We start from the raw sequence: 27,170 nt of genomic DNA, 5'->3' as shown, positions 1-27,170 counted from the left end.
TTCATTATAATTTATAAAAAAAAATTACTTTCAAAAAACAAAAATAACCATGTTGTCATTTCACCACGTTAGGATGTGTTTCTTTACCTAGTTGCCTCTCAATGCTGTTGCTGTCATCATTTAGCATTTTAATCATGGTAATGATACTGTTAAAGCTAGAAACAATACAAAGGATCCCGTTATAACTCATTTTATTGATTAGACGCGCTATCACACCATTTCTTTTGGCCTCCATCTGAGTTGTCCTTGATCTGATGAAGGCATTTGTTTCACAATAATTGTTTGTTTTTATTGCTTAAACAATTGAAATTAGGAAAAAAATATTTTTTTTTAGTAAGTCAAGAAAACCTTCCCAAAGTTTCCTTTGCAATTCGCTGGGATACGCTGTATATTTATACTTTTATTTATAACGCTGTACTTTTTATAAGAACATAAATTAAAGTAATTAAAATTATAAATAACAACACATTTCTTATTAATGAAATAAAACGCTAATTGCCCCAAATTTAATCCCATGTATTAATGCAACATAGACTTTGTTCAACAAAGCACTTGTATGTATTGATAAAACCAAATGAAAAAAACAAGGAGTATATGCTATCATCTGAATAACTAACGATTTCATAAATATATTTTTCCTAAGATTGAGGTGATTTCATACGTATTTAATCTCAAAAGACCATTAATTTTGAGATTTTATTTTTCTTAAAAATAAAACATTTAAAATCACTTATATAGCATTTTCCATCTTCAATTAATTTTGCATAAATTGGTTAGTTATTGAGTGATGAAATAAGTTAATTGTATATGGGGTTTTGATTTTATTTATACAACTAATGGTTAAATTGAACCATTGGTAATGTTTAAAAAATAAATTATATAATTAACCATTTATGAGAATGAATACGACACGTTAATTGTTTTTACCCATACTTTTTAGATAGGTTTCAAATCATATAATTAACAAATAAATCACCTCAAGTGAGTATATATGTTGGGAAGAATTAATTAATGTTTAGTAAATAAATACTACTGGGTTATAATATAAATTATTTTAGTATTTCTTAATTTTAAGATAATAAATCATTAATATAGTTTGTAAAAAGTGCAAAAATAACCCGTCATAATTATTTCATTACTAACGAGGGAAAACAGAATTGCAAATTAGCATGTTTTAATAAATGAAAATTCTAAATGTATGCCTTTTCAAGATGTTCTAGCATTTGAGATTGACGGGTTCTAAACATAGGAAATGAATGATACATTACGTAATAATTTTATTAATTATTAAATATTTGAAAAGGCCCTTCTTCATATTTTTTTGAAGGTTTAGTTAACTCCCTCAATTTCCCTTCAAATTTTAACAACAATATGTATTTGTCTGGGGTTTTCAGCATCCCAATACAAAAAAGTATGTAATATAATAAACACTTTTGAGAATAATTTCTATATATTTAAGATTATATGTATGTGTATTTTTGTTGGACCCTTCTAAAAAAAGCACAAAAAATGCAGTTCAATCAGTCAGTCCTGGAACCAGTCCTTATCGGTTTTAAATGCAGTAACTGTTTAATTCTAAAAAGAAACTTAAAAAACAGTTTTGTAAATGATTGACCTAGGCTTGTTATAGTGCACTAAAGATGGTCACCAGCATTTATGAAATAAAGACAAAATGAAAGCCAGGTGGCTTAAAATGCGAAAAGTGCTTATTGTCCGGATACTATAACAACCAATCACGTGCAATTTTCCTTTTGTCAATTCTGTTTACGTAAATTGTATGTCAAAGATACATTATGTTCTAGAGGGTAAATTTTCGAAAAATTGGATAACATGATGGAAATATTCGAGTCCGACTGTTATATAAGCACTATTTTGTTTCCCAAGGAGATAACCATTAATGGAAAACAAATTACTTAAAATATACCAAAACAAATAATAATGGATTTATATATTTTAACCCTTTATTGTTGAGGTTAGTACTTTGAGTGTCTGCAATATTCTCATATTTTTTTTTTTCATTTCATCATCAAATTGGCATTACTTACTATTTCAACTTTTACAAAACCCTCATAATAATAGTCAAAAGAGCGAATATTCTAACAGGCCACTTTTTTTTAAGCTTAGAGAATAAAAGATCCCAGTAAGTAAGATAGTACGGGAAGAGGCAATAATATCCAAGGGTTATTTTAATAATAAGATTTTATTTTGTTACAACTTTATTTTTTGATCCATTAATGTTTAAATAAACTTTCACAAAATAATTAAAAAAACACTGTTGACATTTTATAAATTTTTTAAATATATTTTTTGAGATGAATGTATTATAAATTAATTCATTTTGCTCAATTTGAAAATAGCTTACCTTTTAAAAAGACCATGTCAATAAAAGGAATTACCCATAGTAGTATATTTGATAAGAGCCTCATCGTTTTTGCGTAGATTTTTTATCCTTTTTTATATATTGACTAATTCTTCTTCACATCAATATCTGAAAACAAGAACAAATTATTACTTTATTAAAAAAAATTAAAATATTCATAATCGTTATATGTTTGTACAAAATTAAAATATATTTTAACCATCTCTTTGTGAACAATATTTATCTAACACAGTTATTAAATTGGGTCAAAAATAACTCCAAAATAAAACGTATTTTTTGAAATGAGAAACAGTTGAACATTCAATTTAATTACGTCATTTAAATTTGGTATTATTTTCTATTTTTATTTTCATTCCATTTTACACTTATTTACTATCCATTAAATCTTTAAAAAAATTGTAGGAATGTGAAAAATGTAGAAAAAATAAAACTTTATTAACAAAATAATCTTAGCATCAAGAGTTTCGGGTTTCATCAAAATATAATTTGTTATTATTAGAGAAGAAACATTAATTTGTGGAATCAAATTAGTACTTTTCAGTTTCAACGAGGTTTTGTGTAATATATATATATAATAATAATAGTTACAATGTTGCTTTTCCTCACGATGAAAAAAGAAAATGAACTCAAGACATCTAAAGGAAGAACAAAGAAATGTCTTTAAGCGAAACAGTTAATCAAATTTACTAAGCCTCGATTAAAAATGGCTAAATATACGAATAAATCCTATACAAGGCATAAGTAAAAGTAATAAAGATTTGCATATAATCAGGTTTAATGTTAGAGAATACAGAAAAGAATATGAGATAAAATATAGTATAGAAGAAAAATATTTAAAAATAATTCGGGGTGAATAATCGTGAATTGTAATTTAATTCTCTGTAGACTCATTCCCTGTTTTTTTATTCCTATTAATTCCATTCCCTGTCAAATTCATCCCAGGACATTTCATTCTTACTTTGAGCAGGGATATTTAGTGCCGTCTTACGGTCAAAACTAGGTACCAATTTTATTTAGGAATATACAAGGAGGCCTGGACAGTCGTCACTAGAAATGATTCGTGACTAGTGATGGATGAGAGACGGATATGCAGGATTTATCGTATTTATGGATTAGAAATTAGTCATCATAGATATTTAATGGTATGTAGGAATGGAATCCCGGAATCTCAACACCTACTTCTCCATGATCACGTAAGTATTCTCATGATCACTTATTCTCTGAATTGAAAACGTATGACGCTCTAAATACTCATATTGAAAGTGGGAATGAAATGTACGGGGAGGAATTCTACAGGGAATGAATTTGCTGTGAATAAAATGACCTTACACTGTGTATAATATCCCAGTTCAATAACTGGGGTGAAGAAATACATTATTGATTGTTTTAATCAATACAGCTGTATTTCTTTGTCGTGGGATCCCAGTGCCGTTTGAAAGTAGCTTTGAGGGCATTTTAGCTTCAAAACTGTATAGGGGGGTAAAGGCAAAAAGTGTCAAAGAAGAGTTCAAAAGAATTCAAAAGACTCATTCAAAAGAATTTTGCAACGGAGGAGACGTTGGTGTCAAAAGTGGTCTCTCCAACTTTCCAAGGGTATTTCCTCCTACTTTTTGAATAGCTCTCTGGACATTCTGGTGTGAAAACCCGTATCCTCTTGTATAGGCTCTCATGGACTTGAGTGGATTGCCCCTGATTTCTTTAGCTCCTCTGGATTCAGTCTGGCCTTTTTGACAGATGCCTTCTTCCTCTCCAATATTTCGGACTTGCTGACAACTTAGACCGTTGTCCTCGAGACGCCCAACTGCTTGCAGTTCGAGAATGGAAATTCTTCAATCACATTCAAGTATCATTTTCTCAATTTGTACGTAACTCACGTTTGTTTCGTTTCGTAAATAATTGCTTATGCTTTAATACATCGAAATATGAATTGATTTGAATCATTCAGCATTAATTAATTAGAATGTGTTCAGATTTCAATGGACCATCCGGTACCCTCTTTTGACTCTATAAATGAAGGTGGTTCTTCTCTCAATAACAGTAATTTACTTTTTACCCCAAAAACCATATACCAGGCAGCTTGTGTAAACAATTGTCTTGATTCAGGAGTACCATATGTCTCCTTCCCGCCTTCTCGTCGTGCTTTACATACTCCCACCCAACCTTAGGGATCCTTCTTACTATAAAATATGCACTCCCTTTGTAGATAAGATATTTTCATTGCTTACTTTTAAAGTGCACTTGACCATTGTATGTACATAAAATGGTCATTATTTTGCAATAATATGACATAAAGCATAAAATTTATTATTATTATATATAAACAATGTACATATTAAATAATAAAACAGTGTGGAAAAAAATATATATTATTTTATATTTTGTCAAATATTACATAATAATAATGTTCATTGAAATTTCATTTAAGATTTTTCTATTTTTTTGTGATTGCGAAGAAAAAACTTTTCTACTTTCTATCGCTCACTAAAAATGATAAAATATATTTATTTATATGAAAAAAAAATCAAATAAATTGCCAATTGATTAAAATTTAATAATTCAATTTAAACTTAATCTAAAGTAAAATTGAAATAATAATAACTAATATTAAATTATAAAACAAATCATTAATTTACTAATAAATCATTATAAATAAATAAACAATTTTACCAGTGCTAGAACAGAACACTTTTCTGAATGACTGCTTTGCCGAACGGGCACATTACCCAAAAAAAATTATAATAATAATTGAATTTTATTTCAAAAATTTCAAATATCTTGTACAATTCTTCAATTTTAAAGATGTATAACCTATACTTTTAAATATATATATTTATTTACAAAAGAAGCGATCTTGCAAATTTTGTTTTACTCTGCTGTTCTTGTCTAATATACTCCATGCAAGGAGCAGTGTAGTCTCTATTCTCTATCCGAACACAGCGAGATCCATCCACTTAAAAGGTGAAGAATACAAAGATTGGCTTCTTTATATGTGTTTATACAGCCCCATGGGTAAATCAATTTTGCAAGACCTGACCGTGTAAACGAATAATAAAACTACAACTATTACAAGTCCTCGTTTAGAGTGATTTTTATTAGAAGACATTACCAGCCACTCACCCATGGAGATTGGAGATCCATATGCTTCTTGTAGCAACCTGAGGCTAAACCTAAAATATGTTAGACTCTAGAGCAATCATGTAATAGATGCCTCGAAGTTTTTATTGACAAGCTACTTCTCTTCCTCTTCAAAAGATGTATTTGTAAAGATAAATGACGTAGCCATATGACAATGGTGCCATTTTTCTCTGTAAAAAATGAAAGGATTACGAAACAGTATCCTGAAATTTATCAGAACCTCCACCTTCAATGTTTCATTACTCAAGATATATGGACAAGGGAGTCGGATAGATTTGAGTATCTATCACGGATAATTTTTTGAGTGTGTGAAGTCGATAAAACTTATAAGGTATATGATTTATCGATTTTATCAATTATAAATAATGTCGTAATAAATCATGAGTAGGAATGAAATCCATGGATATTATATTTTGTTGGTACATTGAAATGTAGAATTGTTCTTTCCCTGCTATCGACTATTATCTAAGGAGTACTCCGGCTACTCCTTCTCATCAATCATAATCAGTGATACGTCAAATATGTCCTGCCGGTATGTAAAAATTAAAGGAACCAAAAAGAAACGTAGTCATCCAGAAAATTTAAGGAATGTTTTGGGGAAAAAAAGCGTAACTGTCATGATTTTTATTTGCATCACCCGCAAATAGCCGTGATGGAATGGAAATAAACACAAATTTCCCTCCCTATATAGTAAGGACATATATGCTGAAATTTGTCGATCCTCAATTTTACTCCGTGTCCAATAAGGACTTATCAATCCTGAACCTAGCCCTTGTTGTAACTATTCGTTTTTCATGAACACACACTGTCGTTATTATTTGATACATAGATATTCCCTTCTCAAAATTTAAGTACAAGTGTTAAAAGTTTTTGAAAATAAAAAAAAAACCTAGTAAAAAAAATCTCACAATTTTTTTCCATTATTCTTTGAAAATCGATAAAAAACAAAAAAATTAAATTTACATTACAAAATTTTTTTAAATCTGTTAGTAATAATCTTGTACTCCGCTTTCAATATTAAAACAATTTTCAAAATTTGAGTTGTCAATCACACAACGAACTTCAAATTTCCTTTTCTTGAGCCAATAAAAAAATGGAAAATTGGAAATGAGATCGCAATTTTCTCAAAAATGACTAAGTAATATTCTTCTATATTTTCAAAATCGATAAATATATATTTATCAAGAAATATTAAACAGCCTTCAAAAATTTATAGCTCATCAGTTAAAAGGAAAATGCAATACATCTTTTGTTTATTTCTTAATATGAGCCGTCTACTACGTAAAGATGATTCGGAGCTGAAACTTAATCCGTAATACGTCACTAAATATCCTTCTTCAAAATGTGAATGTATTTACCTGACACGAATTTTTATAAGTAAATTTCACTACTTGGAGGAAATTAATTATTTATAACCGTTTGTAAGGGTACAATATCCATAAAGTAAATTCTCAAAATACCTCAACTACAAATAAGTATGGTCTGCTCTGCCTTGTTTATTAAGGCACTGTACGTACATATATCGCTCATTTCAAAATATATGCTTTCATGAGATTTATGTAGTGGTCGTGTATATTTTTAATTGTGTTTTTTCTTCTTCAATATAGAATGCTGCACGTTTGTCTGAAAATATGTATGAATAAACCTTTTTAGATATATATTTTTTGTTATTTGGTATAATACAGAGAGCAGAGGAAAACTATCCGTTCGATTTAATCGCATTTTAATGCATTTTTGAGCAAGACGTTGCATGTCTTTTTTAACCATGTGATTGCGTCATAAATAAGCTTTGTTTAATGCAGATTTTTTTTTAATTTGTCACAAAATGTGTGTTAACAGGAGGCAAAAAGGAGTTACCACTAGCTTGACGGACATATATTCCGAAAAGGCATTGCTACCCTCGTCTTGGGGAATATGAGAACTGTCTGCAATATCCAGCATACCAAGAACGTTGGTAAAGGGACACGCAAAGCTCCAAAAAGTACAGTACTGCGTCCAAAACTTAATTGATTTCTTGCCCAAGGGATTTGTTGTTCTCAGACTTGAACCACCTTAATTAGTTTTGTGGGGTACCATAGAAAACCATGCCAAATGCAACCTTACTCCAAAATGGGGATGACTTGAAGTTCACCATCTCCAAAGTATGGACCAACTACCTTTACCACAAAATCTAAAAAGCCTCTACCAGCTTCAGGCACCGTATTGCGGCTGCTCTTATTTCTATTGGAGACCATATTGAATAAGATGCAGCCCTCTGTGATTTGCAAACAGTTTTTGTTAATATATATTTTGTTTCTAATCAGTTAATAAAAAATTTAACATTCTAACATAAAAGAAGTACTACATACAAAGCATATAAAATAAAGGAGATGATGTTGTAATCAAGGCAAAAACAACAACAATAAAATGAGTTGATATTGTTACATGAATGGTTTATTTATAAGTCCATTTGTTTCTTTATTAGACAGTACGAAATAAACGTATTAAAAGATCATATTTATGGTTTCTTATGGGTATATTATATGTATAAAAAGTTAAAACAAACCTTTCAATCTCTAATGCAATGCTTCTCAAATCGGGGTACACATAACCCTTGGGGTACTTGGAGGGACTCCAAGGGGTACTAAAGATTTGAAAAAATATTTTATAAGTGGTATATAACTCAAAGGCGCACACTGGAGGTCTGTTGGAGGGGTTGTAGCCCCAAAATTAAGAAATTTTCGTTTTTTAGTAGAAAATTTAATGTTGGATTTTTTTGTTATTCAAAATTTAATATAATTTCCTGAGAGTAGCTATTGATTTTTAAGTTTTTTTAAAATTTTTTTGTATAAATTTCATTTTATTTGAAAAACTGTAGATTTTGATTTTTTTTTTCCAACATAACTTAATTTTTTGAGCATTAACATGAATTTTTGAATAAGAATGGATTTTGGCATATATATACATAGTTTAAAAAAAGATGGACTGCTGATCAGTTCATACGAAGGTGCAGAACATATTTTTATAAGATGGTTAGCCATCTGTTATTCTTCCGTACAGGCATTGAAAGTATATTTTCCATTTACTCAAATGGGTATGAAATGACCTGTGTTCTGTGAAAGTCTGTAACAGAAATTTTATCTTCTCACCTCCAAGTTTGAGACTCTGGCTTTGGCTCTTTCAATATGATATCTGTAAGTATCATAATTGGTCTTCTTTCAATCGCTTGCACCAGGGTTCGTAGAAAAAAATCACGAATTACCCACTTAATGTAGCTTTTAGGTATTCCAACCCACTTTTGGTTTCGGTTGTTAGTCCCTATTTTTGCTGGGTAATCTAGAAGTTAATTTTTATGTTATATCATTATTAAATTGCACCCGTTAAGACATATACTTTTCTCATTTTCCCCTCTCTTCAATATTTTTTTACACTTTTTGACTTCATCACTTGTAGTACGCAAATTAGGATTAGCAGCGATTAAGAATTTAAAATTTCCTTTAATTATTACCTTTCTTAACGGTATCTCATGTTCCTCTAAGAGGACCTTCCACTAATTGTGCAATGGAAAATATATGGCCTTGAAATACCGATTCCGTGTTATTCAAAAAGTTGGATGATCTGTGAATGGACATATCACGTCAAGTAATAATTCATCCAGTACATGTATTGCCTTGTTCATCTTTGTATCCGTCCGTGTATAAGACTGTGTAAGAGTTGTCAATCCGAAAGTTGTCGATCCGGATAAGACTGCCTTTGATGAAGTCACTTTGTTTATTTAATTTAACTTGATCAAGTATTTTATAATAGGAGAAAAGATTTCTATCATCATCATTGTCGGAATTGTACGTATGAAGTCCATGTAGCCTTTTTCCATTAGCCGATATATTTTATTCTTCAACAAAATGGACGATGTCAGAGTTATCAGACAAAAGAAGGATTTATTAATTTACATACAATGTACATGTATATTCACTTATTTTTAAAGAGTTATATTGGTTGTAAATATGGTTTTTCAAATCGGTCCCTTTGCACATGTTTTAAGTGCTTAAAAAACGTCATAAATTTGGAAGTACCCTTTACAAGTATTATTTTTACTAATATTATAAAAAAGTAATGCAATTAATCAATTAGATTAGTTTGGTAAAACTTTAAACATCTTTTATGCACGACAATATTTTGATATTATTCTTCATATATAATTGTTGCCATCATTAAATGCTCATTAATTTATAATGAACTAATTCCTTATGAGTATGTTTAAACATCTGACTAACTGATGTTTATACCAATAAAATAAAAGTAATGATATACAATCGAATTAATCCAAGTGTTAATTCCTAACACAAAATAGTTAGTTCTAAAGGTTTGGATTTCTTAGATGAATATTTATCGTATTACGGTTCAAAGTTTTCAAACATTTCAACGCATATTTGAAATTCCAAACAAAATTTACAACAAGATCTGAGACATAATGTATGCAAATGCCAGAGTGTGCAAAATTTGTATGGGATGAAACGTATCTATGTCAACTGTAGTTAGAAAATAAATACTAAAATCACCAAGGAATTCGATAATGAAAATACTTATGGATAGCCGAAACAATTTTGGCGTCCATTAATGCCTGATATAAATCTCCTTCATACCAGAATATGGTAAGTACCAGGTTCTGTGCTAAATGTGTACCAAGATTGAGTGACCTCAAATGAAGCAACCACAAAGGAATAAACAAAATTTGAGTTAGGCATAATTGTTAAAGTATGTTTATCATTTTGATGCCTGTTGAAATACGTGATTGAGGCAAAAGTGCTTCAAATTGAATAAAATTTGAACTTTATTTTCTTTCTATGAACAGTCAAAACATTCAGTGTCTTGTAATAAATATATAAAACACTCCGTACATAAATAATCGTACAACTGACAAGGACATTATTGAATTTTGAGGGTGTCATATAACTTTGGGGGTTTTTTTTCCGTTTTTTTTTGAGAAAAGTTTGAGAAACAATCACATTTTTTTGGAGTTAATTCAAAATTAGTTTGTACAAAAATGCTGTTTATTGGCACAATGGAATGATTGAATTTAATTTTAACTCCATTTTTGAAGAGTTTATGAAAAATTTTCATTTTTTTGTTGTTGGAGAAAATATATAAATTAAAAATAATTTTTTGACAAAATATATATGGACATATTCTTATTTTTAAAACTAGAAGGGGAAAAAAAATGTTTACTGAAAATTCATTTACAAAGAGTTATGATACAAGTATAAGGACTTGACTTTTAATTGAATATAAGCAATACATTAAAGTATAAATAGCTCATTTAAGTAATAAAATACAAATGTCGTTTATACTTATTTTGACATACAGCTTTCTATTTTATTAGACAGAAATACTTATTCTCAATAAAATTTTGTACTGCAAAATTTTTAAAACACAAAAATAATTATGTAATTGATCATACTGAAAATACATTTGGCAACTTACAAAGTTAAGATTAAAATAGTCATGGCATGAAATGACTCATTATATTTTTTTAGACTAATAATAAAATTTTATTGGGGTCTAACGGTCTCAAGTTTTTAATGTCTAGTCCTAAAGTTTAAAAACAGGTCCAAGTCGGATGTAAAAGTTGTTCCCTAGATCAAATCTTTTCTAAAAATTTAAATCGTGGTAGTTTTTTATTTCACTTGTTATTGTCATTTTGAAACTTTTTTTGATATACACTTACGAAGTTGTTCCTGGTTTTTGTGTTAAGATAGTGTATTAGCTAAGATACTTGAAGATTCTATAACAAAATATATATATATTAAGATCATTTTTCAAGCAAAGTGTCTAGTGAAGAAGTTTGGGGATACATCAACGGTGGTGCAATATTTATTTTACATAACACCTTTTCCATTATTAGTAATAATTCCAATTTAAAAAAATACGATTTTATATGCATCAGTATCCGGGTAAGTGTTCTAAGAAAACTTTTTGACTTCCCAGACAACATTTTCTTTTGTAAAATGTACAAATTTCCATGTACTCTTCAAAAAAGGACTTAAAATCAAAGTAAATCATTTATGTGTGAAAATCAACAGCATTTTTGTCAAAACTAATTTTAAAGTAACTCCATCAATACAATGTGATTCTTTCACAACTTTTTCTCAAAAAAAAGGCCCAAAGTTAATTGACTGCCTTAAAATTCAATAATGGTCTTATCAGTTGTACTATAATTTATGTTTTATTGTATAAAAATTGATAAAAATATTTCAGCATTTAAAAAATGGATTATTTATTACGTTATCTTGATTACATTAAATAAAAAGTATATATAACCACCAAAAAGTGGATTAAAATGAAGGACTTTACTTAGATGCTAATATCTTTTTTATTTTTTCTTCAAATGCTTAATATTATAGCTGAACTTATAGAATAGATTTTATATTTCAATTTGTTTTAAATGCTTTAAAAAATGTCGATTTTGATTGATTTATGGTCAATTAAGTTTATAATATTTATTAAAAAATTTAAATATAATAAACTGGTTAGATTGTCTACAATACATAACTTATTTTTTAAACGTTGAAGTGTTTTATAAATTTTTTATTTTCTTTGATTTTCATATATATCGTTTTTTTAATGTCGAAATACGACATTAAATCTTAGTTATACCCTAAAAACTTTTTTTTAAATACTGTAAAGGCCAAACCTTTATGGATTGAAAGTTTTAACGGTCATATTCGTGTTTTACGGATTAAATAACATTGATGCTTTCCAAGACCTTCATTTTATTTCATAGTGTAATTAAACAAAATGAAAAACACCCTCAATGATGTGAAGGGGATTGATTTTACTTCCTTTAAGTACCAAAGATACAACATAACCCTTGTGCTCGTAAGATTAATTTTTTTGACCTTGAACAATATTTTTTAGAGTTAAATTAGATTCAATTTGTATGCCACAAATACAGTAGTACTGAAGAGGATGATAGTAAGTTTAATTTTTTAATTATGTAGCTACACATTATTCAAATTAGAGATAGGACGATTAATTGGAATTAGAAATCAGAGAATAAGGGGATTTTTGTTTAATTGGCATTGTGAAAATAATGTATAATTTGCAATTCAAATTCTTATTTAATATTATTTATTACTGGTATTTAACTATTTATTAAAAACAAAAAAACACGCCTTTCCCAAAAATTAAATTTTTTTTGTCTTATCATTAAAAAAATTAAATATTCGATATTTTATTTATTTTTTTAGATTTTTTTCCTAACTATCTATTTTTCAATTTTTTTCTTATCAATTTATTTTCCAAATTTTTTATCGTAACTGTTTATTTTTGTCCTAATCATATAAATTTTTTAGGAGTACATGTGAATTTTCCTTTTTTTTTCTTCAAAAAATTTAATTTTGTGTAAATGTTTGTGAATTTAATCATTTATTATGCAAAAAACTTCATTTTTATTTGTGAATATTTTTGCATTGTTGAAAAAAGTTAATTATCAAATTGTATTTTTGAAATTTAATATTTGAAATTTTTTTCGAAAAATTTAATATTTGAAATTTTTTTCGAAAAATTTAATATTTGAAATTTTTTTCGAAAAATTTAATTTTGGGCTAAATTGCTTGAATCTATCATTCTTACATGATATTGAATCCAATAGGAACCAATTTGGTTTTTTTTTTTTTTGTGTTCAAAGAATTTTGCAAATTTCATATTATGAAAATAAATTCAATAAATCGTATTTGCATCTTAGAAATTGAAGCAATTTATTTATTTTCATAAATCGCAATAATACAAAGCTCAGGAACAAATTGCACTTAGTTTGATTTTTTTAAATATTTTGTCAAACCATTTTCGACAGCAAACACTTGTTCCTCACTACTCCAAGACAAGATAGAAGCGACTGCCTGTATTTTCATTAATGTTTTAAAGTTCTGTTTCTTGAATAATCAAAACTACCTATCCACAACTTATAGGACCAATTTTCCATAGTTAAAAGAAGGAAGTTTTGTTGTAATACAAAGTAAAATAAATAATATATCTCATTAAAAATATAATATTTTTCTTATTAAATTACATTTGAATAAAAATTGGGATGTTTTTTAGAGATACAAGTATTTCAATTATTTTAAATCACATCTCATAAACAATCGTTAGATACATTTCAAGGAATGATAGTTAAGTACCGGTCTCAATTAAAATTTGGATCAGTCTTAAGACAAGGCAGAAAAAATAACAACAAATCAGTAGCTGAAAAAATATACATATAAAAATTTATTTTGAATAAAATTTAAACTTAAATGGCCTATTTTGATCCAAAAAATATTGCATTGTAATTTTTCACAAATCATACTTTGCTTGTTTAATAAATTCAAAATTTTTACCACAATTTCCACAAAGTACCTCTAAAATAAAATAAATAAATAGTTTTATTTTGTCCTTTCTGTTAGAGTTTCCTGCTCAAATATTCTAAACCATTTTATACTGTCTTGAACTTTTTTTGAACCCAATTAAATTGGTTCTTTACAAAAGTTCGGTTAGGAAAGGTCCCAAAAAAATTTGGTCCCTATCCATTGTATAAAAAATTGGTCCAAACCAATTCTATAGATGAATTTTTTATGACATAATGTGTGTTTCAAAATTGTAAACTTTGGCACAATAGCATCATCTATATCAAATTTGTTGCTCCAATCATAATTGTATTAATGATAAATCAGCATTGGTGAGAAAATCGTTCTATGGATTGATTTCCTAAAAATCAGTCTTTATATTAAGACCAAAAGAATGTGAACACTATTTTATACTGATTTAATTTTAAATTACCGTTTTAGATCAAAGTTTGACCAAAATATGGATCCTAAAAGAAAAAATAATTTATTATCGAATAGGAAAAAACTCGATCTTGGATCGAGTCTTGGGACTCAATATTACTACATATGTGCTCCAAATTTAATTTTTAAGAACAACGAAAGTTTGAATTTGTGCCCATTACTAAAGATATGAAAAATATACTCTCTAATTACGAATTTTTCTAACTTAATTAGTACTATAATTTTAAAATACATTAACATAGTTACAATTTTTTTCAGCAGATGAGTACGGAGCTATTATGATAATGAAGCTAATTAATTCTACTTATAGATGTATGTTCATTCGTGTTAAACAGGTTATTGTTAATTTAATTTATATACAGGCTATAAGTTTAAAAAAGCAATATTTTTGTAAAATAGACTTTACATATTTCTAAAATTCTAGTACATTATAAGTTTTCCATCTTATTGGTAGGTATGTACAATTTTTTGTTTGTCGAATACATTTTTTTATTAAGTGGGCGAATATGATTTCGTATTTGTGGCATTTCCATGCACAAGTATTATTTTTTTACATAAAAAAAATTATTATCTATTTAAAATTGCGCATATTTAATACAAGATTAATTACTAAATGACCATGTATCATTTTTTGGATTAGCTATTGAGAAAGAAAACATGAAGGAAAGAATAAGTGACGTCATATTTATTTATAAATATTTTATTCTTATTTCGATTTAAATAAGGCAATACCCACACCAAACATTTAGGTTCTGGGGTTTCGTGGATATATTTAGCAGGTGAATTGTAGATTTTTATTAAGAGGGTCTTCTTATGAAAAATCCCAGGGAAACAAAATGTAGACTCAATAGAGCTGTGCAACTGAATATATAAACCCTGTCTTAAACTAATATTATTAGAATAAATTAAGAATCTTAAAACAACCCAAGTTAAGGATAATGCTAACTAAGTATACTAATTTGGATTGTAAACATGTTGAAATTCTGCTGAGTTAAAAAATAAAATAGGACAAGGACAATAACAAGGACTTTTACTTATAATTCCTAAGCAAACTGTTATTGTTCTTCTGCGTCTTTCATGAGAACACGAACGCACACATTTGCTTACGTTATACTTCGATTTTCCTTTCTCAAGATTTAATTAATAATGATAAAAGCTTTGAAAAACAAAAACACACTATGGATAATGTTCTATGAAAAATATCGCACGGGTTAAGTTAATACTTTTTATAACTCTAAACTCTTTATTTCTCATAGTTTACCTTATTATTTGAGACAATCTTATTCATTTTTTAAATATGTCTATTAATTTATAAATGAATAATATAAGTGAAGCAAATTATTTTAGTATTGATTACTTGGTAAGCCTTTTTTTAGTACTAAAAAATGTAAATATTTAGCAATTAAAAATATATCAGAATAACTATTGCAACTATTGTTAATCTGAAATTGCAAAAAAGAAAAATATGTTGCATATTAAGGTACTCTAAATATTTATTTCCAAGCTTGAAATCTAAAACTTTTTACAAAGATTTTCCCAAACAAATATTAGAATTTTATACTTTTTCTGTATTGGCATTTTGGATATAGTACTTACTTTGAAGTTTTAATTCGAGAATAAATCATGGGGATAGGGTTCAATTGTCTTAAGTAGTTACTATACAGAATTATATATATTACTGATATTTCATCATTGCATTATGGATAATGATACTTTCGTATATTCTCAATAAAAAGGATTTGAGAAATGCATTTCAACAGTCTCAATTTCTTTGTTTTTAAATTACAACATTAATATTAAATTTATATAACTAATATTTGGAATTTTTTAGCTTACGCAATTTAGTATTCAACCTGCGAAATTTTGTTGGGGGCTATTAATTTTTTTGCTTCTTTTTCCTATAATAGTTTTCTGAAAGTTGAATTTGAATCAGCTCTTATTCAACAATTAATGAATAAAAATTATATAGTTTGAAAAGATTAGCAAATTACAATAGCTTTTTTTCTATTTCTTTATTAAGGAAAGATTGTCAGAAACAATATGTAAATGTAACGAACAGTGTTTAGATTTTAGGTTAAAGACCAATATTGAATTCGTTTTGGTTTCAAGTTTTTTATATAACGATTTTCTGGTATCCTTGAAACTGTTGACCAAAATATAAATAATAGAATAACATTGAAACCGAGGACAGATGTGAGGATAGAAAACAACATACGATTGTTTCCCCCCGAAAAATGAGTTGGAGCTACTTTACTTTTCTTTGCATGATGTTGTACAATTTATATTATCTATATAATCATCTTAATTAAATCTCTGTAGAGTGCGCAAATTATGGTTAATTTTTTTGAAAATATCCCACTAAAAACTAATGTAGCTATAATAATTTGTACATTCTGTTTCCGAGACGAGAGGTCCCATGTTTAAGAACATAAAATCAAAAGCAAATCTATTTCCACAATGTAAGCTTTCATGGGCAAATAAAACCGATTTTTCTCCGAAAAATACGAGGAACTCCTGAAGGAGCTTGCTGTTGATTTTTTATTTCGCAAAGCCGTCCTTGTATCGACTCCAAGCCTTGACGACGGAGAAGAGGGTAAAATGTGGTCTTTCAAAACTTTTACAGTAGTCATGTGAATATAATTGAAGTTCGAAGTAGGAAAGAATTTCGAGGAAACTACGTCTGAGGGGACAATTGGACACGATGGACAGACCCACAATTTTTGTCTAAAAAAATTACCAAAAAGGACGGAAATAAGATCAGCAAAGCTGTTTGTGACTTTAAGAGAATCACAAAGGTTGTTGGAGCTGAGGCTAAATGCACTCAAGTCTTTGAAAAAACATAAACCACAATAATTAACTAATAATACAAAAGTCACAAAAAATATTTCTTTTCTAAAATTACACCGAAATTGTTTAAATTCATCAATTAAACTTATACCAAGTCATTTTGTTTTGAATTAATAGAATATGAATGTGTCTTGCAAAGAGAGTATCTGCTATTTGTCCAAAATTTGTTGCCAAGTTTTTCATAGATATTTTATGTGGCTAATGGCTTTTGCTTCTCAGTACTACCGTTTATTCCGGGATTGTATCCCTTTGACTAAAAATGTAGTATGTACTCAGAATTGCAAAGATATCATGGAAATGGTCCTTGGAGCTTCCTCTCTCCCAAAATTATAATTCATTTTTTTACTATTATATATTTTTTTAAGAATAATGGAATTTCTATAATGTATCAAAGGGATCTGATTTGACATTTGTAACTACTTGTATTGGATTTAAAATGTTTACTTATTTAAATTATATAACAAGTGAGAAATTAACTTAGCTCTCTGAGTTGTATTAATAACATTAAGAGCGGTATGTTTTCATTAAACATTTAAACTTAGTAATATAGTTAAAAATTAGACATGAATTCTGCCAAATGGAGAATTTGAAGGTTCAGAATGTAAATTCTCTCTCTCTCTCCCCGCCCCCTATATCTTACCGATGGAGAAATGTAGTGTATATTTAATGTTATATTGCTTTAGTTTTTAAAATAAAAATTTACTGAAATTATTACTGAAACATTAATTATATAGTCATAACTTATTTTATTTGAAAGTTTGGGAATATATGGATTAAATGATGTACTTTATAATAAAAAAATATAATATACTATATACTGTAATACAATTTTATTTAATCTTGATGTTGGCTTGCAAAAGATGATGGCTCAATCAGTTAGTTGAGTATTTCGGTCAATTAGACACAACTTTAACATCAATCATCATATTAATGAAATAGTTTGCACATTTAGAGTTAAAAAATTATACCTCTTGAACTATTAGAAAATATATGTATCAAATGATTTTCTTAATTTAACTATTCTTTTTAAAATGATAACATAATTGAAGTTTACCCACCCTTTAGGTAAAGAACTAAATTTACCTAGATTAAATGCTTAATAAATATTACTTATTCACTTAAGTGTACAGGTATATTCTTTTATTAATACAAAAATTACTTAATGCAAAGCAAAAATAAACAACTAGAAATAATTTAATGTTTGGTTTATTGTGAATAACTACTTAATATAATATTTCATATGATATATGTTAAATAACATAAATATGTATTAAAACCTCCTTCTTCTTGACATCAAAACCAAAATAGTTTTATTATAGAGCGTCTCTAGATATCCATAACTCTATGCTTTTGTCAGCGAAGTTATACTAACAACTAGCGATTTCTAATTAATCTAATTTTTCATGACATTGTTTAATATATATTATTAAAATTTTAAAAATGTTTTTTTGATTTTACCTTCGTTTTAAAATCTTGTAATATTCTTATTAAATATGTTAATCTTTTACAACTATAATATATAAAAAGTCAACCTTTATAAGTTTTAACAATTGCCGCTGCCCAGAAAATAATATGAGAGGTAATATTATCAATTTAAAGAATTATCACTGCACGCACAAACTTTCAACAAGAAAATTCCTCGATTTCCTTAAAAAAAGGCAATTTTGTATAAATTGCCAATAATTTTTGTTCAATATGTAGAAAATAATAATAATAATTTCTCATTGTAACAAGAAAATGGGGGAAAATGCATTTTACATAATATGCTGTTAAATGAAACTGTATATTTGTTGATTTTTTTGCCTTTCCTTCTTTTTTACTTTGACATTGATCAATTAGCCGTCAAAATATGAAACATTTAACGAATTGATTATGTAAATGTTTTTTTCAAAAGAAATAATAAGATTTAAAGAATTGTAACAAATTTACATTGTATTTCACGTTCATTCTGCTCTTCATTTAAGTCTGTAGTAATGGTACAATTGTGTATAATATGACCCACCGTTATGTACAAAGTAAAGAAAGCGAAAATGTACGTGTTAATCCTGACAATTTGAAGAATATTCGAGAGAAGATCAACTTAGCGGTCATAGGATTTTATTAGATCCAAAGGAAGGTGTCGTGAGAGGAAGAAAATAAACACAAATCCCACTACTTAGACATATATCAAGGATCTATAGTCTGAAATTACTCCGATGTAGATCCTCAATTATATTTCAGGCCAATCATGGACATACAGTGATTTATTTTGTATGTAACAGAATATAATTCTTTAAATAAGAATGTAAGGTCTTTATATTATTTTAAACAATTGACGACATATTTTTTTACAAAATTCAAAATTTTGTAAGATATTACATTAGATTTAGTGTTTTAAAAGTATGTATTATTAGGAGTGTGGTTCAAATGCTCCATGAACCGTAAAATGTAGGAAGGATATAGATAATAAAAAAACAATATTGATTATTTCCGAAAAGATCGAGAATTTAAAAAAAAAATGTGAATCCGTGATTAAAAGTTTTAGGATCCAACAATGATGGAATTTATTGATATATGAATAAGTTTGACTAGGAATCCAATGGCTGTTGCATTGACAATTTTGAGGAACACTTAACGATCCGGCTTGGTGCATTTTTTTACGAATCGGACAGATTCCTTGAAGAATTGATTCCGGGGTTTTAGAGGCTCATTGTACTAATTGATCCATCTTTTATTATGATGACTTATGTCCCAATTCAATGCGATTCAGTTACAAAGTCCATCATGCACTTAAACTTTTAACTCCCAAGGTGCATTCCCTCATTTAAACTGTTTATTTTTTCCAGATAAAAAGTACTATTGATTACTTTATACTTATATGTTCTCTCTTAAAAATGGAATAATAATGAAAACAGCTTTTTAAAATAAAGAGTACCATTCAGATTATAATGTAAAAGCAAATTTAGCACGTTTTATGGTAATATATTTTACAACTCTATTAATACGGTGTTGTTTAAAAAAAAATCCAACTCCTCAGCAGTGTATATTTTCTTTCTTTTCCTATTTAATATTAACAGACTAATATATCCATATCCAAATAGTATCTACTTTCATTGAATGGAGTCCTTTATACTCTAGTACCCTAATACTGGTTTTGCCATTGGTGGCCTGGTTAAAGTGACTAATGACTATAGATTTCTCACTGTTTATAAACATTTAAATACTACTACACTGGAAGCATTATTGTGGGCCCCTTACTCGGATGATTATGGCCCTGTACTTGTAAATCATATTCTTATGTAAATATTTCATACTAATTTATAAAATGGATGAAGTTTCAATCTATGCATAATTATAAATAGTTGTGATGTGCAGAATGACTTTCCCCCTGCATTATGTAACACCAAATTTATTTAATTGAAATTTAGAAGTGTATTTACGAAATATCCCATAATTCTTGGCATATTCTAATAAAAAAAGGAGGCCAGTGTAAGTCATAAATCACAGTTCTTATAAAATTATCTAACTCCAACATCAATCAATCACAAGGATTTTTGATATACCGTGCCAATTGTTATTACTAACCTATTTTAACACATATAGTTTTATGTCCATGACAGGATTCTGGGTGAATTATAGAACAAGTGTATCAACTTTTAATTATTAATTGAAACACTAAGAACGTATTTTAGTACATGTATCCGCTCTTAGAATTAACGGTCAGGCCCAGGCGGTTGGAAGAAGCTGCTGCAGGCACTCTGGATGTACTTGTCGCTCATGGGGGCCCAAGCTTTGTTGAAGGAGGTCTTCCAGGGGCGGTTCTGTTCTGGCGTCTCCTACAGGCCTGAGACTCAACGTGCACCTGGATGGAATAGTCTAGGGATTAAGGTCTGCGCTCTGCATTAGCCAAACGTTCCTTGCCCAGAAGTACAAGTTGGCCTGGAGCCACTCATGAGATTTCTTTGTGTTCTAGGGAAGCGAACCATCTGGTTGGAACACCGAGGGAGAATTGACAATGGGGAATTTGATCCATAGGATAAATTTTTGTCTAGAATTTTGACGTTCGTAACAGCATTCAGCCTGTATCTTAAAGTGCATCAAAAGGATTTCATGGCCATCCATTGGATGTTATCAGAACTATCATAATCACTGACGTAGGATGCTTAGTGGTAGAACCATATCATTGCTCCTCTGCTACATTGCAAAATGTCATTGCTCGATCGTTCTGCCTGTCTAAAAAAGGTCAACAATAAAGGACTTAACATCAGAAAAGATCAGAATGATCCCACAGAATCACCTTGACGGGATTCATGATCCTCTTTTCAGGCTCACACGGAATTTTCTCAGCTGTTCTGTCAACAGAGGCTGCGGAATACGCCACTGACTTTTCTCCTGTTTTTTAGAGCCATGGACAGTGCTGAGATGAACTTTTCCATCTTCTTGGGCATGCCAGTAATTGAGGAATTCAGCTTTTTCTTGAATGCCGACTTCAAGCCGTTGACGGAGGATTTCCTGCCTGCTCCTGGAGAGTGTCTGAGGTCTGCGTTGACGTTCAACCACAGGGAAATATTGGGAATTGTTTTTGTCGAGGAACCAGTCTGCTCCCACACGACCTCTTGGGACAATCTCACACGAGGAGCACAGCAATATCGATCCCCTTTTCGTACTGTGTACTCATTGTGGGACTAGGGCAATTTACAGTTAATTATGCGTTCTACAACATTGCTCTTTTTAACATTGTACAAAAAATCAACTCTTATTCTCTCAAAATTTGCATAATAGAGATTGGTTAATATTAACTGTTGACCCTGTACCCATAAGGCATTTAAATGTTCTTTATAACCATATATTAAGCTTTCCAAAGTTATGTTATAATTTTAGCAATTATTAAGTTTTTTAACTCATTTTCGTTACAAGAGCACTTGAGCTCTTACTTACAAATTTATATAATTATAAGTAGAGTTATACATCACGAGCATTTTTTAGTGTGGGAGTGTTGTTTTTGTTGGCAACCCAAACAGTTTAATTTTATAAATCTTATATCATTATTCTTTCATTCTGAAGTATAGAAAATCTAAGAATAAAGTGTAACCAGGAGAGTATCTGTGCTCTCGGAATGATGGAGAGTAATGCTAAAGACCGCTAAACTGATCTTCTCTAATTCACTTTTTATGTATAAATGCATCTCATACTATAAAAAACACAGGATAAACAGAGCCAACCTGATAATATTATTTACCAAAAATAATCAATTTAAAAATATAATAATAGGTTGGAGAAAAGGAAGTTTTGTATTTTTCGTTTTATGTCAATGCTTTATAAGAAGTTTTAAAATCACCTAATTTAAACCAAGTATGCACTGTTCTGTTTTATAGTGCAAATGATAATCCAACATAATAATACCCTTCTAGTAGAAGATGTCCCTACTGGCAAAAAACTTAACAACCAATTTTCACAAGCATTTATTAAGGCAAAAATTTCTAACATCAAATACGATAGCCATAGGCTGGAATAGGTTACACCTACTTGGTGCCACATCTAAAGTCTAGAGTAAATGTATAAAAACTTCCCACACGAGCTTCTGGAGCATTTAGACCGTTATAAATATGTGTGCGGCATGGTATTGTCTTGATGACGGAAGATTCCTCTCTTATTCATCAATGTTGACTGCTTCTGTCCGATCGCCGGCTTCAAACAGTGGAATTGTTCATATTAGAGGGCAGAGTCGAACCCTTGGACATGGAAGACCAGCTAATAGTAGATTATTCCAAGCCTATTTCTCAAAACACACAGCTATACCTTCCTGTACCTTCACTATAATTCACGATTGAACCGGCAAAGCGCTAGAATACGTTTTCAGACTACTTTACAACACGTTATCCTATGATCCAATATGACTAATCATGATCAAACAATACAAAAAAAAATGATATCACAGTGCAATAGTTAATTAACACAATTAACAATTAAGATTGTCCATTATTGATATAATACAAAACTCTCTAAAAACTACCTTTACTATTTATGAGACGGTTAAAGATTATTTTATTATGTTAAAGAGACCAATTTCGAAGTCTAATATATACTTTATAAGCCACACGAATTGTTTCATATTTTCCCTCAAACCCATCTTGGAGTTCATGTGAAGATGGACTCATTCCAATCCGTCCTTTACCCTATCTCGTTTCCGACGGCTTCCATGATTTTATTCTAGACCTTCAGTCTCGGAATACGTGTGATATTATTTTTGTTTGGTGTTATTCTGAACAATTTAATCGTGAGTCTATATTTTGATACATTTGGCTTGTCCTAAGGAAAATGCTCTCCTCTAAAACATTTATCCATTTGCAAGGTTGAATTTCTTATTTTTTGGTTTCTTTTCTTTTTACATACAGAAAATGATTACAGTTTACAACAGTAGTAATGTTCAATATTCAATATGAATACAATTAATTTTTTTTCTTATTAACAAATCTACAAGAATATGAGGTGATTAACACATTTACATAATTAGGTTTATGTATATTTCTCAATTATATGCTTTCTTTTCCTTAATTACCAAAAATTTTGATAAAATATTACCAATTAATATTAAATTATGCCAATGACATAATTTACCAATTAAAACTTTTTTTTGTTACTATATATTTTAAATCATATATAAAATAACTAAGACTACTCTTAACTTTTTTAATGTAGTGTTATAAATAAATTCTGAAATCGGAAGAAGTTTTAGTATTTATTGGACTTATGCCTTGCATCAAGTTATCCCATCTTCTTATATCTTCATAATAGGCCTTACTAGGGAATTAGTCTACGATCTATATTTCTAACTTATACTCAATATTTCTTTTCAAACAAACCGATAAAATATGGTGGCCTTTAAACTTTATTTTGTATTTTCTGAGGATTGGATGATTGAATATAAAATGTACTCATTTATGTGAAATCAATATAAAAGTGTGCAAAATTAACTATTATTCATGTGGACTACTGATTTTTTTCCTCAAAAGTCGGCTCAAACCTAAAAAAGGGTAAATTTTTTTGAAAAAAGTCATTTTCCATCACGAAAATGCATCAGCTCACACCTCAGCAGTTGTGGTCTCAAAATTAATGGATTCCAAGTCAAGATGTTCATAGGATTAGCAATATCACGCACCTATCTGTCATATGTCCGCATATCATGGATGTTATCAATAGGTTTTTGAGTAATAACCTTAACAGGGCGTCTAGAACGTTCAGCGTCACTCGTGTGCATATGCCCACTCAAAAAATTTCGAAACCTCTTATAAACTGTTCTAATCGTAGATGCAGAGTCCCCATAATGTTTATAAAGCTTCTTTTATGTCTCTTGAGGTGTTTTTTCATTCATATAGTAATGTTTAATCAACACACAAATCCCTTTTCGTCTATTTTTTGAAAATCACTTTACTTCTTCGATTCTAACGAATGCCAAACAGGGAGAAATAGACCAATCCGTCTAAAAGTTGGTGTGTGCTCTTATAAGAGATGTTACTAACTAAACATGACCTCAATTTGTCCCAGTAGTGCCATCTCTTGGACTTTGAACGGACTTTTCAAACAACTTCCTCATGTTTTAATAAATTTCAATTTATTTTGCAATTTTCTTTGCAATTAATAATCTTTTATCCTCCCTTAGATTTCTTTCTTTTTATAATGCGATTAGTGAATTTGGTAAAAAAGAAACCATATAAATAAAACATATTTCGTTACATGATAAACAGTTGAACGATTATAATAATTACGTCTTTAAAATTTTGTATCATTTTTTAATATATTTAATTCTTTTTACACTTGTAAATATGAATTAAAATCCTAAAAATGCGTCTACTATAAATGAAATAGTAGTTTTATTGTAAAATAATTTGAACAACATGATACTTTTTTGTATTTGTTATAAAGCCAGAGGATCCGCAGGGAGTAGGGAATTTTTGCTTTTTACAAGAAATTTATTTGTCATTCGGGCAAATTATCTAGCATCGAAAAAATATTAACATTTGAAATCTTCTTCCAACAAATCTAATTTATTGTAAATAGATTTGGATTTTTTATTTTTTTTATTTTTAACAAGATTATTCAATTTATTTTCAAAAAATTAAATACTTGAAATATCACTTTTGAAATTATTTCTTGTTTTCTGTGAATAGTTATAGATTTTTAATTTTTTTTTACATAACCCTTTATATATTAATTGTTTTTTTAAAAAAATATTTTTTTATGAATAACCAATTTTTAAACTTTTTTCCAAAAGAAATAATTTTTTGATAATATTTCAAAAAAAAATCCAATAACAAAGCCTCCCTCCCAAATATACTCCTGTCGACACCTCTGTAAAGTAATATTGCATTAAATTTTTTGATCAAAAATTTTATGTAAAGTTATGATAATATTGTGTGTATTTTATAAAACAATAGCCACAATATTCAATTCTAGTAGTTACTATTGAATACCTTAGTCTTATAGAGATAAAAAAACATGAAATGATGATAAAAACAAGAAGTTGATGCCGTTTTAGCCGACCAAAACAATCAAATCATAATAGTACTAAATATATATATAATCAACATAAAGGCCACTTCAAATATTTTAAAGTTTGATCCTCACTCTATTCTACATTTGATTATATTCAATAAGGCCACTTTTCTATTTATCCATTCTTTTAGTCAACTAACTTTAGGCTTTAATATGCTTTAAAAAAAACAGTTAATTAAATTCACTTCACCTGTATTAAAAAAGGTTAAAATGTACGATTAAATCCTAAATAAGTCATTTTTATTAAACTTGGGATCTACAATATCCCAATTAACTAAAGAAGGATTAATATAAATACTGAGAGAAGCAATTTATTCTTTTAATTGAAAAATAATAAAATCAGCCAAAAAAAAAAGACATTAAGTAAATTTTATTTGATCTATAAACAAAAAAAAGTTAGAATTGTAAATATAAATCTCCGTGGATTTTATCTCATTTCTAACATACTAGCGTAAAAAAGATGAAGGAGTAGAACAATACTATGGTCTATGTATTACATAGATATATGCTTGCGTATGTATGTATATTAAAATTACATTTATGAAAATAATTTCTTCTCATGTTTTTTTTTTATTTGGTGAACAAAAAAAAAAAAAATGTCCTCCATATTTTCTATGCATATATAATAACCGAGGCTTACATTATTATATACATTTATGACATATTTTCCCCTTATGACATGAAATGCCAAAATAATACAAATATCCACATGGTAAAAAAACGGACATTTATATTTTAGGACTTTTTTTATACTTATCGAGTTTAACAAAATATTTTATACTATCTAAATATGTACGGATTTATTACCGACGGAAGGCTTGGCACACAATGTGCATGTATCCCTCTGTCATGGCGTCCCCGTGGTTGCTGACAATGGCTGTAACACTAAAAAGACCAAGCAGTCAATTTGTCTTTCTTTCTTTTAATGTTCTAAAAACGTATAGAATCCTGCATTTTTTTACATATAGTTTGAATTCTTATATGGTAGAACATAACTCTAGACTGACGTTGGGACCTTTTGTAACATAATATGACATGTTTGAACAAGTAGTTAGGTCAGTGGTATATAATACGTTGACTAATTCAACTTGAGCATACATTATTGATAATTCTTGATCAGTAAAAATGTCTAGGAAAACTTTAAACGTTACTTTGTCTGATGTGCAAGTTAGATAATATTTATTTATTGAATCCGGCGACGATGATGAGGAATCCAACTACGATAATGATGAATTTATATAGAACGATTCTGAATTTTCATCTAATTCTGAGGATGCCACTCTCTCCCCTGTACAAACTTATGTCTTAGGTAAATTGGTATAATCGTTTATTTGAAACAATATTTCATTAGTTTATCAGTTAACACAAAATTATGTATTTATAAACTTAAATTTGGGTTGAATGGTTAAACAAATGAATTTTCCTCACATCACAGATCCTGCCAAGGATTTGAATGTAGATATTGATTTAAATGA

The 27,170-nt window shown here is 28.6% G+C and overlaps 1 protein-coding gene across 2 annotated transcripts in view; it reads right to left on the bottom strand.

The window, feature by feature from the left end:
• Nucleotides 1-27,170, bottom strand: part of LOC121129488 (lachesin) — a 250,939-nt gene that overhangs the window by 130,584 nt on the left and 93,185 nt on the right. For both annotated transcript variants that reach the window (XM_040725213.2, XM_071893404.1), the window contains one exon: nucleotides 2,363-2,488. In XM_040725213.2, coding sequence (XP_040581147.2) covers nucleotides 2,363-2,426 — 64 coding nt within the window. In that variant the 5' untranslated portion in view covers nucleotides 2,427-2,488. The remainder of the gene's footprint in view (nucleotides 1-2,362; nucleotides 2,489-27,170) is intronic.

Source organism: Lepeophtheirus salmonis, chromosome 14 (genome assembly GCF_016086655.4).
Source record: "Lepeophtheirus salmonis chromosome 14, UVic_Lsal_1.4, whole genome shotgun sequence".
Lineage (NCBI taxonomy): Eukaryota > Metazoa > Arthropoda > Copepoda > Siphonostomatoida > Caligidae > Lepeophtheirus > Lepeophtheirus salmonis.
This window is presented reverse-complemented; position numbering and strand designations above follow the sequence as displayed.